This window comes from Apostichopus japonicus, chromosome 6 (assembly GCF_037975245.1).
Source record: "Apostichopus japonicus isolate 1M-3 chromosome 6, ASM3797524v1, whole genome shotgun sequence".
NCBI lineage: Eukaryota > Metazoa > Echinodermata > Holothuroidea > Aspidochirotida > Stichopodidae > Apostichopus > Apostichopus japonicus.
In genome coordinates this window covers 3776078-3794105 of record NC_092566.1, presented here as the reverse complement: position 1 = coordinate 3794105, position 18028 = coordinate 3776078, and the positions used below count along the sequence as shown (strand labels likewise).

Below are 18028 nucleotides of genomic sequence, written 5' to 3'. Positions count from 1 at the left end.
ATCTAGGTCTTTTCCCAAGTGGCTCACTTATTTACTGCTTAATGTTGATTTTTCTTCCGTGGGGGGGGGGGGGGAGGGGAAGGGGAGGGTGGGAGGGTGGCCAGGGGAATCTTATATAAAGTAACAATTCAAAACTGACCATTGCCAATCCTTGCTTAAATTAATGGAATAACATCATTCAGAATCAGAAGTTTTGTTGTTGCTCCAGTCATGAGAAATAATGTTGTTAAATTTTTAAGTGGTCCTCTCAATTGTTATTCTTGCTTTCTTTTCAAGGTTTGTGGTTCCCATAGCATTCCAGCAGACCAATCGACCTGTTCCGGTGGTTTATTCCCTGAATACCGAGTTCCATCTCATGAACAACGAGAAGGTCTTCCTAATGAATCCGAACGAAGCATCCATTTCACTACAAGATATGGATTATCAGGGAGCATTCTCTAAAGGTATTGTAAACTAAACAATGTGAAAAGTTTACATATGAAGAAAATTTTCCGTTTCCTGAAATTATTTACTCGCTTTATGTGCAATATCCTCCATTTTCAATTGGTTCAACAATTCCAAAAATTCTTGGAACAGGATTTGCCTCTGCATGTTCTTAGTTTCAGAATGTAGATTCCATTAAAACTGAAACCAAAAATTCAGACTTCAATCATTTGATTATTTTCCGTCCAGGTCAAACCATCTATGGTCGTGTTCTCTGGAACCCAGACCAAGACTTGGACCAGGCCTACAAGCTCAACATTGAGAAGCTGTACATCTGTACTGGGAAGGACGGTTACAGCCCTTACTACGACCCCAGCGGGAACCTTTACAACAACGGCCCTCAGTTTGGTTGTATGCAAGATACCAAGAACCTCAAGAGCAGGTTCCTCATCTTGGTAACTATAACTTCATCTTCAGATCAGATACTTAAAAATCATTATTATTTCTCAAAGAACCAAAAGTTTGCTCTCTTTGACTTCTGGTTGGTCTCTCTTTGACTTCTCTTTGACTCTTTGACTCTTTGACTTCTGGTTGGTCTCTGGGGCCAGTATAGATTTTCCCTTAAAATTTACAGTGGGTGTTAAAATTCACACTTTGGCGGTATACACCCATCAGTTCATTGCTGTGTAGGGGAAATGCAGGTATTTTACATCACATCTCTCTTACCTGTCTCTGTCACTTTCCCATCTAACCTTACCCTGCACAAAGTTGGTGCAGGTGACATGCAGGTGTTTAAACACTGGGCTTAACACAGCTTGATTAATTTAAATTGTTTTAGCAGTAATAAATCACACATCCCTGGTCCTGAAATAAGTCATTTTGAAATGAATGAACAAGGAAAGCTGTTGTATTTTTTGCAGATTGTGCAAGGAGAATGCTGTAGCGGGTACTTTCGAATAACATTAATGACAGCGATTCTATGTTTTTTTGTGGACACAGTTTACATGAGCAGAACCATCCCAACATGTTGTCACTTCAGTGTGAACCAACACGTACATTCTAAACATGTTCTAACTATTTTACCAACTTGAAATCGCTCTGGAAAAAGACAGTAACACCAAGGGTTTTCACTCCTTTTCTTTCAATTGATATTTTCAAAATAGATAATTTTGTAGGATTAGATCTTCACATTCTGGATTTGTCTCTGTTTTAATGTTTCAGGACCGTGGCAATCCCGATGCCATTCAGAAGACATACAACGATGTCCCCTTTGACGCACACTTTGCCAGCAGTACCCAGCAGTATCTCACAGTCAGTGAAATGCCGGGTGTAGACGGCTTCACCATGCAAGTGGATCCCCTATACAAGGTACGTCTTGTTTGGTCAGATTTGAAGAGGAAACTATGAAATTAAAGAAAAAATGATTGTGAATGAAAAGGGAGTAAATCATGAAGGATGGTTTCTAGATTAGATATGACTAAAACAGCCTTAATTATGTATGTCAGGAATGGAGGGTAATTATTGTTACATATCTACCAAGAGTCTTATCTACAATTACTGTTGAATATTAATTATTCTTGTTGGATCATTAAATCATCTGTGTCATGTGCATCATATATTCTATTTGTGTCTTATATTTATTTATGCTTTGCCTGGGATAATATAAACATGCTTTGATGATCACATGCACTGTTTATTCGATGATTATGTAAATTCTTTTAATATTTCATGTTTTATTCATTATCTGAAGGTCAACTCCGGTCACCAGTGGTACATGCAAGTCATCTACACCATAGGACCGTCCGGGTCCGGCTCCAGGTTCCGCCGTTCCGCCATGTCCGCTGTCCAAAAACGAGAGGCATTTGGGGGAATCAATGGAGTCAGCCAGAATTCTCAGCACAACGGGACCAACATGCACAAATTACTTCTTGAGCTCAATCAAGTAGGCGGCGACGAATATGCTAAACCGGGCGACAGTTCAACTACGGCCACGATATCCGCGGTTGTCGGCTCTTTCCTCGCGATCGTCGTGGTAATCGTCGCGATTATATTTACAAAGCGGAAAAGGACTAAACGCAAACCGCCCGTGTTGGAAACCAAGCCTGTAGCGCTTAACACTACCAGGGTCTCTGCCAAGCCCGTCAAGTGTTCGGTCGAAGAAATAGAAATGGACTTGAACAAGTCTGTAACTGTTCGTAGCGTGAATATTCACAAGCCAAATAATCAGGGTCAAAATGATCTCAAAGTCAAAAAGGTTAATCTAGAAGTTAAATTAAAGGACAAAAATTCAGAAGGTGGCACGGAAGTATGATGTCTGTTCTTTAGACGTCGACTGTTCATAGTTATAATTTTCTATCTCTTTATTTCTTAATATTTATATTTTCACTTTTTTTTTTTTTTTCGCAACGAAAGAAAAAACGACAAAAAAATTTAATGGACTCGGCACACGGTTTTACCGTCTACCTCTTATGCTGCATTTTCTACTCTTTTATCTCCTGGAGTTTTTCACCTCAAAAGTGCGAAAAGAACAACATTTTCATGAGAATGGCATAAAAAAAAGAAACTTTTATTTATTAGAGTGTTATATATATTTAGACTGTAGAATTGTATTTACAGCTGGAATGTGAGGGAGGGATTTGATAAGGGATGAACTGGGAGAATACAAAAAAAAAAAAAAAACATGTTTTAAATGGATTTTTTTAGGAGTATGTAATGCTCTGAAAAGTTCAGTTATCTTTATTTATACTCATAAGTTTGAAAGAAATAGATTGTATGAGTCATACACAAATGGGGAGGGGGAACAGGGAGGGGAGAGATATAGGGGAGGTAATGGACAGGGTCTGCTGTACCATGGTTGCCAATAGAAACAAACTTTATAAACTTTGTAGAATACATAGTATGTTCATATTTAAGTCTTCCAAAACCTTTTATGCAAATTTTCTTGAAGGTTTCTTGTAAAAAAAGAAAGAAAGAAAATGTCATGCTGCACACTATATAATATTCAAATATTTTTATATAATGTTTCAACAGTCCTTACTTTCTCTGAGTGGTAAGAAATGTCTTACAAAACATGAGATCAAATCTGGCGAACGTCAAGACATGTAGCTGTATTCAGTTGAAACTTTGGTGAGGCTTTGTTTGTTATTCTTGAAAAATGTTACAATTTTATACACTAAAACATTTTTTCTTTTTTATTTAAATTTGTTATGTTTAAAGGGCACATGAAGCTATGGAGTTTTGTAGTTATGTATTTCTCTCCCTTACAGTTGATTAATCTGGAAGGTCTTTTGGTTGTAGTTAACAATTGGTTTTAAATTTCTGCAACAGATGTTGGCTTTCCTGAGATGTTTACAATAGAAATTTCTCCACATCAGAACAAGCGTGGCTTCAATGGATCTAATTTAAAGTTGCTGCTCAACAAATGAACTTTTGAAAGAGAGAACTTTCTTTTGCTCTATCAATATTTGTTCCAATTTCATGGTCAATTGTTTTCTTTTTGGGCATACAAACAACACTTCAGCAGTGGGGTATTTTGTATCAATGGTTTAATTATTCATTAAAATGGATGAAACATGTTCTAATTTGAATAAAACAGACTTTCAATGTACCAAACCAGCAATATTAGCATGACTTTCCATAAAAGAGATCGCATCAAGGCAAAAGTTGTAAAGCAAGGCAACCATATTACGAAGCGGGTATTTTATTCTAATGAACTTACTTCTGTTGATTCATAAATCCATGACTAACATGATTCTAATGGATATTTCTGTGTAAATGTATGTCATACCCGCATTTACATGTAACTCTAAAGATACAGTGACATGGATATTCCTTTGTAAATGTTTTTCGTACCCGCATTCACCTGTAATTCTAAAGAATCAGAGTCATGGATATTTCTCTGTAAATGTTTGTCTTACCTGCAATTCTCAAGATACAGAGTCATGGATATTCATGGATGGATATTCCTTTGTAAACTGGAATTGCAACAAAAGTATCATCCAAGAAGAATGCTGTCCTGATTTATTTGCTATGACCTTTCACCCAGAGTGTCTCAAAGAGCCCAAGCTTAGTCTCTTCAGAAATGTCCTTAAATGTGTTTTATGTTTTTTTTGGAGTTTTTGTCAACATTTTTGTACATACTGTTATTTGTCTGTGCTGCTGTAGGTATATATATCAATCTGTTTGAATCTGGGGGAAGGCTGGTGGAGGTGCCTTTCTTTTCATGTCTCATGTCTTTAATCTCTATATAAGTATGCCACAAATGAAATATGCTGCAGGTGTTATTACAGTTTGGGTTTTTTACTGTATTGGGAAATTCTGGGCACTGCTTCTCACTCACTATATTTCGCAGCATGTGGTTATTCGAATGAACAAGGCAAGTTGTGACGTTACGACCAGTTGGGTCAATCTCGTAATGCCAAGAACACTCCGATACTGTCCGCGTATGTCGTGCTTCAAAGCACGGGTACTGACAGTATGAACAGCTTTTAACCTGCACCTCATACTTGTCAGTATCAATGCTTTGAATCAGTTCATGACATGAAAGTATAGTTTCTAGAAATTATCACAACTTGGAGAGCTTAGTTTAATTTATAATCATGGCGAATGAGTATAGATTCATTTGCTTTCCTGGTTGTCTTTATTTTTCTGTTTTTAGGGGTACCATTTTAGATAGGTGCATTGTGTTTTATTATTCAATCATAAAATTATCCTGAAATGTATGTTTTTTTATTGTTTTATTTAGTTTCTATGCATGCAATATTGGTAGCTCTTTAACAGGCCAGGAGGTGTCTAATTTATCTTCTTTTTTTGTGTGTCATCCTGGATTTCTAAATAGGCAGTAATTTAAACAAAATATGTTTTATTTGTGTACATTTTTTATATTAAGCTCTGGACAAGATTGGGGTCAACCAAATAAACATTTCTTTTACAAGAGATAGTCACAAATATTCAATCAGCATTTTCATCAAAAGTAAGAGTGTCTGTAATAAATTGTCAACTTTGGGGCACACAGCCAACTTTCAACGAGAAAATTCTTTGATGGATACAAAGTGCTGTCGATATTTTACTTTTGATGAATATGCATGAATGGATATTTATCAGAATGAAATTGAGCCTTCTGATGAATATGCATTGATGAATATGCATTGAATATGCATTGAATATGATTGAGTCTAATACTACATAACCCAGTTTTTTTTTTTAGTCCTCTGCTTGGACTGGCTGTACATGGCCAGTTATAAATTGTATAGATGGCTATGGCCAGCTTTCGGTGAACGGAATAATTAAAAAAAGAAAAAAAGAAAAGAGATCGTAGGGAATGTCATCTTCATTTTTCTGTTATTGTTTCTGTAATTGGTTCCTTCACTTATTTAAGTTGTTTGGGTTAATAATGCCCAATGTTTGGAATAACGATTCAGTTCAACAAGCTACGAGCAACTCAAAAATGTTATTCACAAGTCTTCTTAAATGATGTGTAGTTCCTGTTTGTCTAAACTGAGTAGTTTCTTTTATCTGGAATGCGGACCGCATACCAGTGCTGTGGCCGAGTGGATAAAGGCGGTGGCATTTGAAGCAATGTGGCTTAATAATCGGGGAGGTTTGGGATACAGTCGTAAGTTTTTTTTTATATTTTTATCCAAGAGCAATGTATGGTTTTCCTATCTGAAATGACTTTCTAAACTTACAACTTAAAATGTTGAACCGGAAGACACCCTACGTGAAAGGTGTAATAATATGACATTGCAGACTCTACCACGTTGTGGTCGCTTAAAGCATCGTAAACTTAACTACCTGATACAGGAAATTTAATCTGCGACGTTTGTTCAAAGTTTTATCACGAACCTTGAATATTGTCTAGAATTCAATAGAGCAGGCGCGTTTTCAAAAGTTTAGGATAAAAGACTAAATTTTGATTGTTCTCATCGTTTTTGTATTCGTTAAACAGCATTCCCGCCACCAGACAATATGAAATCAAGGGTCGCACTGTAACAGTGGGCTATATACAGGTGCAATATACCTTTAATTGTAGAGATATGCTACTAAGAGTTCAATAATGATAAACTTTCAGGGCACTTTTCAAGAAAAATTATTTAAGTTAAAGCCTGGTCCAGAAAACAAAACAATTTTGATCCACTCTCGCAACCCAAATATAGTTCCAAATAAACTCTAGGACAGCCTCACCTGCAATCATCTTATAAAGTGTAGAAAGGAGATTCAATAAGCAATAAATAACAGAAAATGATCATAATTTCACCAAAATATTTGGTTTAATACCTGTATTAGTACAAAATTACAATTTTGTTCAACAATATGATTCCATTACATTTTTGGGTAATCAGAGCACACATTGTTAAACAAATATTACTTTAACAATATTGTGTTACTACATATGGTAGACATTTCCTCCCATGTTATTTTTTTCTTAACATTTCATATTTTGTTAATTCATTCTCCATTCCTTGGGTAGTGTTATAATACCTGTACAAAATATTAGCTATACCTACTTACTTGGAAAGGGTAAATTCTGAGGATGACTCAGCAGAATATTAAAGATTTTGACACTAGTGCTGTTAGTGTCTCAACAGCCATATTGTGTTCATTTACTGTTCACAAATAAGATAAATTGTACAAACATCTTGCTTAATATTCATTCCTGCAATAGCAACAATGGGGGGCTGTGTACTAAACTAGCTGCACTTTGTCAATTTAACAAGCATCCAATGTCTTACAGGACAACTTACAACTGTAAGTGGTTGAGAATGAACTTTGCACTGATGGTATTTATGGTAAAGGTGTTTGAAATGTCAGAAATAATCACAAGTGGACAAATATGCAGCCCTCAGGCAAATTTCTGCAGCCAGGATGATCTTTAAAACCTTATTAATGTGGCCCACATAACATGCACATTTTGGGGAGTTTTTTACAGAGGCCCAGGGGACCAACCGGTGATAAAAAACCAGATTGACAATGAGGTAGTAGTAACCTTCAAGAGCCATTCTCTGCCTTAAGTCATCCTTGAATAATAACATAAACACGTAAAATGTGACAGAAATAATGTTCGTTGTTGTACGAGAGCAAAGCATAAGGTTGTAATGCGCAATGAAGGATAATGAAGCAGCTACCGTGCCACCAGCAGCAATGTACACTGGCACTGTAATTGGAATCTATAAATACAGGTGGGACAAGCAACAAACAAATATCTGCTAACGGTATACATCACAGACCAGCAGCTTTGCTTGTTGCTTTGAACACCAAATTTGGGGGACCACAGAAAATTTTAAAACAAAATGAAAAAATTAAAATGGCTGAAATTTCTTCAATACCCATCTTAACCTCAAAAGTTTCCAAAAGGAAATGGCTCCAATTCAAGTTTTCAGTAACCACCTTCCAGTAGGAGTCAATGACCATGTTACCATGGAACATCACCATGGGGGAAGTAACCACAAGAAACATTACCACATGTGATCATAATTTAAAAAATTTAAACCCTGAGTTGCCCTTCACTTTGTGGAATTTTGGAAATGTTAGTAATAATTCAACAAAAGGACAAAAACCCACAAACAGCATCTTTTTCTTACAAAAAATTTTGTTCTTTCAAATTAAAAAAAAAAAGAGAAAAGAAAAGCGCCACTTAAAAATCTCAAGAAGGTTAAAAGCTGAAGGTTCTAACCATAACATCCTACTGTAAACTAGTGATTCCATGCAACTTCCAACAGTGTAAAATGAATACAGAAAATGCTTTCGGACAGCTGACGATATGTCCATGGTAACATGAGCTTGATGTATCACACTATTTACAGATATTTCCTTCATCGGTTAAGTATTTGTTTTCCTTTAAACACGAATTGAAATGATAAGCAGCGAAGATAAAAAGAGTTAATTGCTTCTAAATTATAGATACATGCTACTGCTTTTGACACAATTTTCTCATAATGAGGATACCTTATATTAACTATTAACATAACTTTCTTGATCCCAGGCAGCACTTGTGCAATATGGTGACAATATACCATGTTCTTCAACGAATGTCATTTTTTTCCCCAACCCAATCTCATTTTGTCTTAGTTTGGTTAGTAAAATATATTTGTCTATTCTTTTTAGAGGATCAGCTTCTTAGGTTGTTCCCAGGAAAATTCCTTGCGGCCAAAATGTCCGTAAGATGCAGTTTTGCGGTAAATGGGTTTCTTCAGCCCTAGTTCCCTGTTAAGAGAAAAACAAAGTGATATGTTACATTACAGTGTACCAAACAAATGCCACAAACTCAACTGACAGTTTTACAGTGAGATGTTATATAATTCATGCTATAGGTCCCATCTTGTCTCCCTGTACCAGCCATACAATATGACCCACATCACCTTGGAAGCAAGACCAGTTTACTGTCACTTCCTTAACAAATCATCGGGGGATTTACTCTTGCAAATTTCATGGAAGGTACCAACTACCATTTTCTACCAAGCATTATTTGCTTGAAAACTATCCAATGAGATTTGGATGAAACCAAATGGATCCACAAGGGCAGAAGGGGGGGGGTTAAGATAACATTAAGGTGCCCCAAATCAATCATCCTATCATGTATTTCAATGTGTTTATCATCCCGTTGATGCACTTACTTTACAATTGAGCCTGGTCTCAAGTCAAAGTTCTTCTTGACAATTGCTAGGAGTTGTTTTTCTGAATGGACTGAAGTGCCGTAATGGAAGACTGTGATGGACAGAGGCTCGGCAATACCGATAGAGTAAGCCACCTGGGGAGGGAAAAGAGAGGAAAAAATGTCACTCCTTCAGCTACAATTAAATGTTTTTTTCCCTTTTATTTTGTTACAGTTTCATTTCTTGTTAGTTCTTTATAGGAGGCCTAATGTTACCAGCTCTGTTCCACTTAGACCTCCACTTTCATTCTATATACTTACAGCCATTTGATTTTCTCAATTTCTTTATAAGTGTTCTATATAAGTGTTCAATTTCTTTATAAAGGAGTGTCAGCTCAGTGGTTAACGCCGGTGCCTTTCAATCATAAGGTCCCGAGTTCGAGTCACTCCAAAATAAATGTATGTCGTCCAGTTACAGAGTTGTTGACAATTGGCAAGTCATAATCACGGACGTTAAAATATGAATCTAAGAGACTGACTTCGGTCAGCTTGCGGCTTTGATACGCCAATGATGGCTTCTTCGCTAAGTTCCTGCTTGCAGGAGGCTCTAAAATACATACATACATACATACATACATACATACATACATACATACATACATACATACATACATACATACATAAATACATAGTAAATTCTTTGTCCGCAGCAATTTGCATATCTAATCTTTGTTGTTATTCTGTTTTCTGCTGCCAGTGACTAAATAATAATTCTTTTATAAATCTATAAAGTACAACACAGAGCATCCTAATCTACATAATAATGCATATTCATTACCTGTACAAGTACTCTCTTTGCCAGTCCAGCCTTCACCAGAGATTTGGCCACCCATCTAGCTGCATAGGCCGCAGATCTATCAACTTTAGAAAAGTCCTTTCCTGAAAATGCGCCCCCACCATGAGCCCCCCAGCCTCCGTACGTGTCCACAATGATTTTACGTCCTGTCAGCCCGGCGTCACCCTGGGGACCACCAATGATGAAACTGCCAGAGGGGTTTAAGTGCAAAATGGTGTCGCCATCCAAATATTTGGGTGGAATAACGTATTTGACAACATCCTCGCGGAGGACCTCTTGCAGTTCCTTTAGTGAGATATCTGGTGAATGTTGTGTGGATATGACAATAGTGTGTACTCTGATGGGAACGCAGGCCCCTTTGTCCATTCTGTATTCTACCGTGACCTGCAAAAGGTAACATGGGGAAAAAATGCATAGTTACTAAATCAGCCATAATGCGTTAGTCATTAGAACTTAGAAAACTTTGACATTACTCAGCACTAAGAAAGTTTAATACCGATACAAAAATCAGTTGACGGAGTGTGTCACTACAAACTTGCAAACAGCTAGGGTCTACTGTTGCATGTTGTTTAATGCTGCTTATGGCAATATAACAACACCAAATGTATAGTATTCCATGCAACCATCAAATACTCCAACATAATGTAATAAAACATTAATTAGGTCTGGTACTATCAACATTTTTGCTCTAGTCTTACTCCCAAGTCTTCTCTTGCTGGGCAAATTGCACACATGTAAACAAAATTGTTAGTTACAGGTTAGTGTCACTACCCAAAATAAATATCAAATGTGTGGCAGTTGCCTTAATCAAGGCCTAAAGTATTCTGGATCTTTCAATTCAAATAAATGTCAGAAAGGATCAAGTGAAGGACAAAGCAAGGTTGAAAAACAAGGCTAAGGGGTTTAGTAGTACATGGCAAATACAATTGCATTGTTTAACTTGGTCACGTTTTAGTCTTTGTTTGCACGTCCCCTGTTCACATTGTGTGAAGTTCACCTTGCTAGCTTAAGATGTACAAAGGCCCTATATTTACCTACAATCTCAGTATTTTTACCCAACTTTGCCAACAGTTTGACATAATCCACCACAAGGACAATGCAACCTACAGCACACACACACTAAGCTTAAAAGAACCTATCCATGCCTGTCCTACTTATCACTGAATCTACTAAATCCTATTATGATGGCAGAGGTACAAAGATCATCCTATACAATGACACCCTGGGAGAGTTACATAATCAGCCTTTGTGATTTGATATGCTATGTAACAACCAGCTCAATGCCCGGTTAATGACTTTTACATGGAATCCAGGGCACACATCAATACCGGCCAGGATACACATCAATACCAGTCACATCAATACCAGCTCAACACGGAGGGGCAAAGTGGACAAATGGCTAAGGCAATGGACTGGAGATTTATGGGATGAACCCGGGGGACATTTTTGTTAGGCACGACATAGTGTGCCGGAAGCAACTGTGTGAATTGTGCACACTTGGGTGTGACAATTTACCAAAGAAGAGGGTTAACTGTTGTAAAAATGGTGTCAGAAGGCGTTGCCTTGACACAATGATGTAAAGTTTAGAAGATTGTAATTAAGAGCAAGTTTCTTTGTCATACATAAACTGGATTGTTGATGTAAGACATTACAAGTCATACTCCTGAATAGGTTGTGTGTATTGTGGAGCAGAGTTCAAAATGAACGGATACACCTGCATCTGGTGTAATCTATTTTGTTTACCACTGATGTCGGATATGAAATGAGTTGTTGACAATATGATAGAAATATTGAAGTATAAATTATGATTACGATGATATTTATCTGATATGAAATGCAAAATTCTCACCTGTGATTTACAATCTGGTCGTAACCTTGGCTCCGAGCTTCTCCTCAACTCAGCCAATCGTCTTGTAAGACCATGCGCTAATTCTACTGTTAGTGGCATGGCAGATTCCGTCTCGTCTGTGGCATACCCAAACATTAAGCCCTGAAGAGTTGATAAAATAAATCATAAATATATCTATTAAACAAATGACCCTCATAAAAAATATGGGTGATGTTAAACAGCTTATCAGGTAGCAATACCATCCGACAAATAAAGAAAATTTCAAAAATGTTTTCAGTTATATGTAACAAATCCCAGTATCTAGTGACATAAATAATGTATCTGGCAACAAATGCCAGTATCTAGTGACATAAATACTGCATCTGGCAACAAATGCCAGGTAACAAGTGTTCCAAGTGTGACCACATCACTGCTCAGCTTACCTGGTCTCCGGCACCAATGTCATCTTCTGCTTTATCTATGTGGACAGTGTTTGCAATTTCTGCAGTCTGTTTCTCAATGGCCACCAACACATTGCAAGTTTTGTAGTCGAAGCCTTTATCAGAGCTATCGTAACCGATTTCTTTGATAGTTTGACGGACGACTTTCTGATAATCCACGATCCCAGATGATGTGATCTCGCCAAAGACCATAATCATTCCTGTTTTGCTTGCCGTTTCTGTAAACACAAAAAGATTGGGTTGTGTAAACACTAGTTATTATTTATGATAAGCACTTATGCTATTACACATGTACAGTATATGATACATAATTTATGGAGAAAGATGGAAAAACGAGCAGGTATTTTGAGGAAATATTGAAGGAAATACTGAAAACACTTGTGTGATCAGGTCATCTCACAGTTGTCCTTTTATTTCACCAATATTTTTGTTTCTATTTTCTCCCCTTTCTATATAACAGCTGATATCCAACCACTGTGGATGATGTGTTCATGTATCTTGGCTAAGCATCTACAATTAACATGTATTTGCAATGCAAACTGATGCTACAGAAGCACTTTACTTTATTGTACATAATGTTCAAATAAAATGGGTGCTCATCTTTCAACAAACTACTGCTCCTCCACAGTGGCCAGTCAGACATTCAAAATGACACATTATAACATTTTCAATGACTAGTCAAAAGGTTAAAATGTTAAGCAACCACCATTTTTTTGTGGGATGATGCAATACTTGGTACTGATTGCAAGACCAATGCTTGCAATGCCAGGTGCAGTGTACAGTGTCAACTGTTAATCACACAATGTTCATTAACCTTGAAATAACAATTTCAACTGATGCTTTACAACCTGTTGTTGGCATAGGACTTTTTTCTTGAAACTTTTCAAACCTTTGTGCTAAAACATTCTTTGAATATAATTCCCTAAAAATGGTTTTATAGAACAAAGAAGACATGTATTGAATTGTTGTTCTTTCATTTTATGACTGGTAAATTAAACTGACCCTCACGATGCTACAAATTCACTAGTATTTTATAAATAACAAAACTTCTACATTATACCCTAATGATGCTACAAATTTACTTTTATAAATAACAAAACTTCTATAATATTATTCTCTTTTGAAACAGATCTTTTCAGATCTGTGGAAACCTTGAAAATGAAGGCTGCTAATACTTTTGTTTTGTTGTGTTTAACCACAGAAGGTTAAAAGCAGGCATATATGATGATTGTGGGATCAGAAATAGTAACAAAGACAGACTGACCGACCGAGGAGAAAAATAGGTGCTAGCAGTAGTTGTGACAAGTACAAGTACCTGTTTATACCTTCAACCATCTTTAAAATGAAAAGTGGTTCAGGAAGTAATTTCACACCTTGCTGTCACCTTCAAAGGTTTGGGGGAGGGGGGGGGGGAGGGGAGTTAACATAGCATACCTAAATAACTATTGGGGATTTGCATATGAACCAACTAATTTCAACGATATCAAACTGTTATCAAACAGGATACAGCAATGACGAGTTGATAGGCTAGGTAGAAGAGGAAAGTGCTTAAGTAGACTGGTGAAGAGACTGGCGAAGAGAATGGTGTAGATATATAAGAACGTTCTGAAATCCCAAAGGATGTAAAGAAGGTAAAAATCCAATGTATTCCGGGCAATTTTTGTAAGATTTGAATCCACTACGAAAATGCACGAGTAAACACTTTGGATGGTAGAATGAGAAAGAAGGGCAACGACCGGAGGAGCCGGTCACTGAGGGTGCACAGTGTTAAAAGATTACCAGGCCATACTAGACACGGTAGAATGAGGTGCTAAGGTTGTGAGGAGACAGGTAAGGGAGGAGCGAAGTAAATATGAACATTTCAAAATGTTAACATGTACAGCAATGATACAAGACAAATGATTTTTCTTAATCAATTTAAAAACACGTTGGTTGCAACTTGATGCATAAAGGTGGTGGCTCTGATGCCAAAAGAGAGTAATACTTGCTTAGTCATTGATAACATAGCAAGGTTTCTATATCAAAATAGCATGTAGTGCCAACAGGCCCAACACACAGTGGAACAGCAGATAACGTCCACATTTGCGCTGATCAACAAGACTTCTAAGGACGTGTGTTGGTTCAGATAATTGAAAGAAACAGTTGGCTCCATACACACATTACTAGGGCTAACTAAACAATGACAGTATGTTCTTGTCGTTAGATTGTTCTAGAAAACATTCAACCACTTACCACAGGCGACCTTGGCATTTGGGTCCTGTTCCAGGTAGGCATCTAACACGGCATCACTGACTTGATCGCAGATCTTGTCTGTAAAAGCAAAGTAGAAGAGAAAGATATATTGGAAACTGAACGATTCAAGACGGACAACGCTGAATTGAAATCACACATAGAGTAATCTTTCATAAACTCCCTTGATTGTTCCACCAATAGGTTTGCAATATTGACCAGAAAGTGTAGAGAGTGGTGTGGGGACTGGGGTGGATGGGAAATATGGAAAACTCTATTAGGACATGATGACTCAGCAGCAACAACTAACTAGTGCAAACACTGCTGTCTTCCATTGTATGATTGCAGAGATAAGACTACCAACTTAATACCAGATTCAACCCCAATCACTTAAAATTAATCCCTCCCAAGCCTTGAGTAGATTAAAAATAAACTTTCCTAATGGCCGGAATCAATCCTCCAGGCCAGTAAGTATATGATCCTTTCAAACTGATGTAATGTCAAAACAAATAGGACACGTACTGCCGTTCAGTCTGAATAAAAAATAAGTCCTGGAATCACTTACACACACTTACCAAGGTTACGCGTGGTTACACACTTCAACGACTTGGTATTTGAGATTTTTGGAAAAAGTTTGACAATACTAAATATTTTTTCCATAAAAGAAAATTGGGGAAGAGGCCATATATGTAAAATTAAACTAAATTTCAAATCACAGGACTATCAAAACTTAAACATACACACTTGTATACATACGTAATCATTCACAGAAAGAAAAAAATGCTTTGTCATCGTAAGTTACAGTTCTTGGAACTAGAATTATATCACCTACCAATATCTTGGCAGGATGTACATGATTGTAAGTTCAATTGAGAAACCTACATGCAAGGCTCATGTACCATACCGGACCATGTGCCAATGTACCATACCTGGTAGGGCAAGAGTTGCTATGTCACTCTCTGTACAGTGTTCATGTAATTTTAAGAGGCCTGAACATTTGAGCAGTCCCCATAACAACTAGCTCACTAACATTCCTAATTGACAATCACACTCGCCTATTGGGACACTTCAAATTTTGGAGAATCAAAGGTTGGAAAGCACAAGACTGTGAAGCTGGTGCCAATAGAACTAAAATTATTAAACTTTTGTAATATTTCATAAATTGCTAAACTAGGAGGCTGGGAGTGAGAAGAAATGTAAGCAGGTGAAGTGCAGACAGTGTTAGCCTCTACCAGTATAATAATCCACCAAGGCACTACTCAATGTTACCACTAACTTCAAACTTGATACACATTAATGCATCATCTATAGATGAAATTGATAACCTTTGACCTCTCAATAAAAAATACTACAGTACTTGTTCGGTAGCTGATGATTTTTGACTAATCAATCGATGTTGACAGGGATATTGGCTTCGAATGGTTATATATTAAAGTTACGGAAATTTTGAAGAAATTGTGATTTGTAGATAATCCATTTATGTGGCCTCCATCAGGGTTAAGCAAAAAAAAAGTAGCAAATTAATGTTTGAATTACTTTTAAAAATGTATTAAATTTTCTAAATTATTCCACATTATTTGGAAGTCTTGCAAGTTTCTTGGTTATATCCAGCCATGTATTTAATTCTGCCTTGCCCTTTCATGAACTCAGTCACAACAATCATGTTATGTTCTAATCTCAAGGCACAACAATACTGTCTCACTAGATTAAACTGGTCTAAACTAGATTCACTGCCACACAGAACCATTGACCTCCACTCTGCTGGTTGATATTTACAACAAACATGATGAAGGCAATAAACCACTGGTTATAAGAACAGATAAAAACAGAATGGTAAGGATACATTTGGGATTTTTGGGGGGGGGCCGCCGGGTGGATCATTGATGTAAAAGACTAAATGTTATTTATCTTGATACATAGCATCCCCTAAAAACTTGGCAGCAGTACAACTTGAACTATCCTGAACCAGCCTGCAGTTGAATCAAAATACAAACAGTGCGCAGGATTTATAGGCAATGTGCCAAGATTTACATATTTATACTACCAGTTGACAATGACAATGACAAGTTTATTTCTAGCACATACAACATATTTACAATATTTACAATAAATGAATTTTAAAGAAAAAGTTCAACAGGAAAAAGAAGATGTACCAGAAAGGGAGGAAAAAGAAGTAGAAAACTTATAAAGTTGTATACATTATATGAGCAGTGCTCATTGTAACTGTACAACCATGAAAACCTGTGCGATGCTAAAAAAGTGTACATAGTCATTGTTGGTAAATGTCGACTATGACCTCGAGCCTCAGAAAACTGCCAACTTTTCTACAAAATGTTAATTTTGATGTACTACTCCTTTGGTGTGGCTTGGAAAACTTTGACATTGCTCAGCACTAAGAAAGTTTAATTAGAATACTAAAATCAGTTGATGGAATGTGTCAAGTTTGGGTCTACTGTTGCATATTGTTAAAACTAAGTACTTCATGTGCCAAGAGTAACATATACTAGCTGTTGTACACATTATATTAGCAGTGCTCATTGTAACTGTACAACCAATGAAGACCTGTTTGAAGCAATGAATGACAAATACTGAATGATTGGAAGAAAGCACTAATGGACAATGAAAATATGTCATCAGTAAAAAAGTGTACAGTCATTGATGTAAAATGTCGACTATGACCTTGATTCTAGGGTCTTCTGTTGCAGGTTGTTTAATCTACTTATGGCAAACCAACACCGAATCAGTTATTCCATGCAAAGGTTTCATCAATTACTCCAACATAATCTGATAAAACATATATAAGTGAAGTCTGGTACTATCAACATCTTTGCTCTAGTCTTACTCAAAGTGTTGCAAAATGTTTAGGCCACAGTCAAAGAAGTATGACGTGAGGTTTGTCATGCTCGAAGTCAACAATAATTTGCATAGGTAGCATTTGTAATGATGCAATACCAGAAATTATTCCTTTGATTGGTATGTATGTTATGAATAATATCTTGATTTGATAAATTTCTTTTCTGAATATAGCTGCAGTCATTTCATTCAGTGTGGGTAAGTGTAACACTGAAACCGAAAATAAACATGCAGCACGATTCTTAACCAGAGCCGTCATAACAATGGATATCGACAACAAACAACGACCGCTAAGAACCAACAATTTTAAATAATATCATGTGTACGTCACCTGACATGAGACACTCACACCACATGTTTACTATTCCATGATTACTACGACAACGAAAAACGCACACTGATGTGTAGAAGAATGATCTGAATATTGTAAACCAATGAATATAATATTTGTCATTTAAGCTTAACTACATGTGGATCTTACCTGGGTGACCCTCTCCAACAGATTCGGAGGTGAATAAGAAAGTTGTATCGTCTTCATTGACGCCATTCATATGATTTTCCGACATTGTGAAATAATAACCTTACTACTACTAGCAGACTATAGCCTCAGTACACTATTACAGTACAGTTATATCAGCGATTTGCGCGAGCTCCGCTCTGTGGTAGATCAACGTAAAAGAGGACGATATAATGTCGTGCATTTTCTTTTCAGTATCTACCGTACCATTATCACGATCACTGATTGGCTGATATAGGGTAGTTCTATTTTGTAAGGGGTAAAGAAAAGA

The 18028-nt window shown here is 36.8% G+C and overlaps 2 protein-coding genes across 2 annotated transcripts in view; one reads left to right on the top strand and one right to left on the bottom strand.

The window, feature by feature from the left end:
* The window catches only part of LOC139968710 (extracellular matrix organizing protein FRAS1-like), a 137778-nt gene extending 132044 nt beyond the window's left edge, over positions 1-5734 (top strand). Inside the window, exons 63-66 of the mRNA XM_071973012.1 lie at positions 277-443; positions 673-878; positions 1645-1791; positions 2174-5734. Of these exons, the coding sequence (XP_071829113.1) occupies positions 277-443; positions 673-878; positions 1645-1791; positions 2174-2734 (1081 nt within the window). The 3' untranslated portion in view covers positions 2735-5734. The remainder of the gene's footprint in view (positions 1-276; positions 444-672; positions 879-1644; positions 1792-2173) is intronic.
* A 936-nt stretch (positions 5735-6670) lies between these two features.
* Positions 6671-17934, bottom strand: LOC139968716 (S-adenosylmethionine synthase-like). Its single transcript, XM_071973025.1, has 7 exons — positions 17722-17934; positions 14391-14468; positions 12141-12376; positions 11719-11859; positions 9852-10253; positions 9036-9169; positions 6671-8625 (listed from the first exon to the last, which is right to left on the bottom strand). Exons 1-7 carry the CDS (start codon positions 17804-17806, stop codon positions 8523-8525), a joined length of 1179 nt encoding a protein of 392 aa, XP_071829126.1. The 5' UTR covers positions 17807-17934; the 3' UTR covers positions 6671-8522.
* Positions 17935-18028: the final 94 nt, after the last annotated feature.

Coding starts and splice junctions, on each gene's coding strand:
- LOC139968716 (XM_071973025.1), bottom strand. CDS start 17,806: ATGTCGGAAAATCATATGAATGGCGTCAATGAAGACGATACAACTTTC. Junction 11,860..12,140: donor ACATTGGTGCCGGAGACCAG/GTAAGCTGAGCA, acceptor TCAACTCTTCAG/GGCTTAATGTTTGGGTATGC. Junction 8,626..9,035: donor AGACCAGGCTCAATTGTAAA/GTAAGTGCATCA, acceptor TTCTCTTAACAG/GGAACTAGGGCTGAAGAAAC.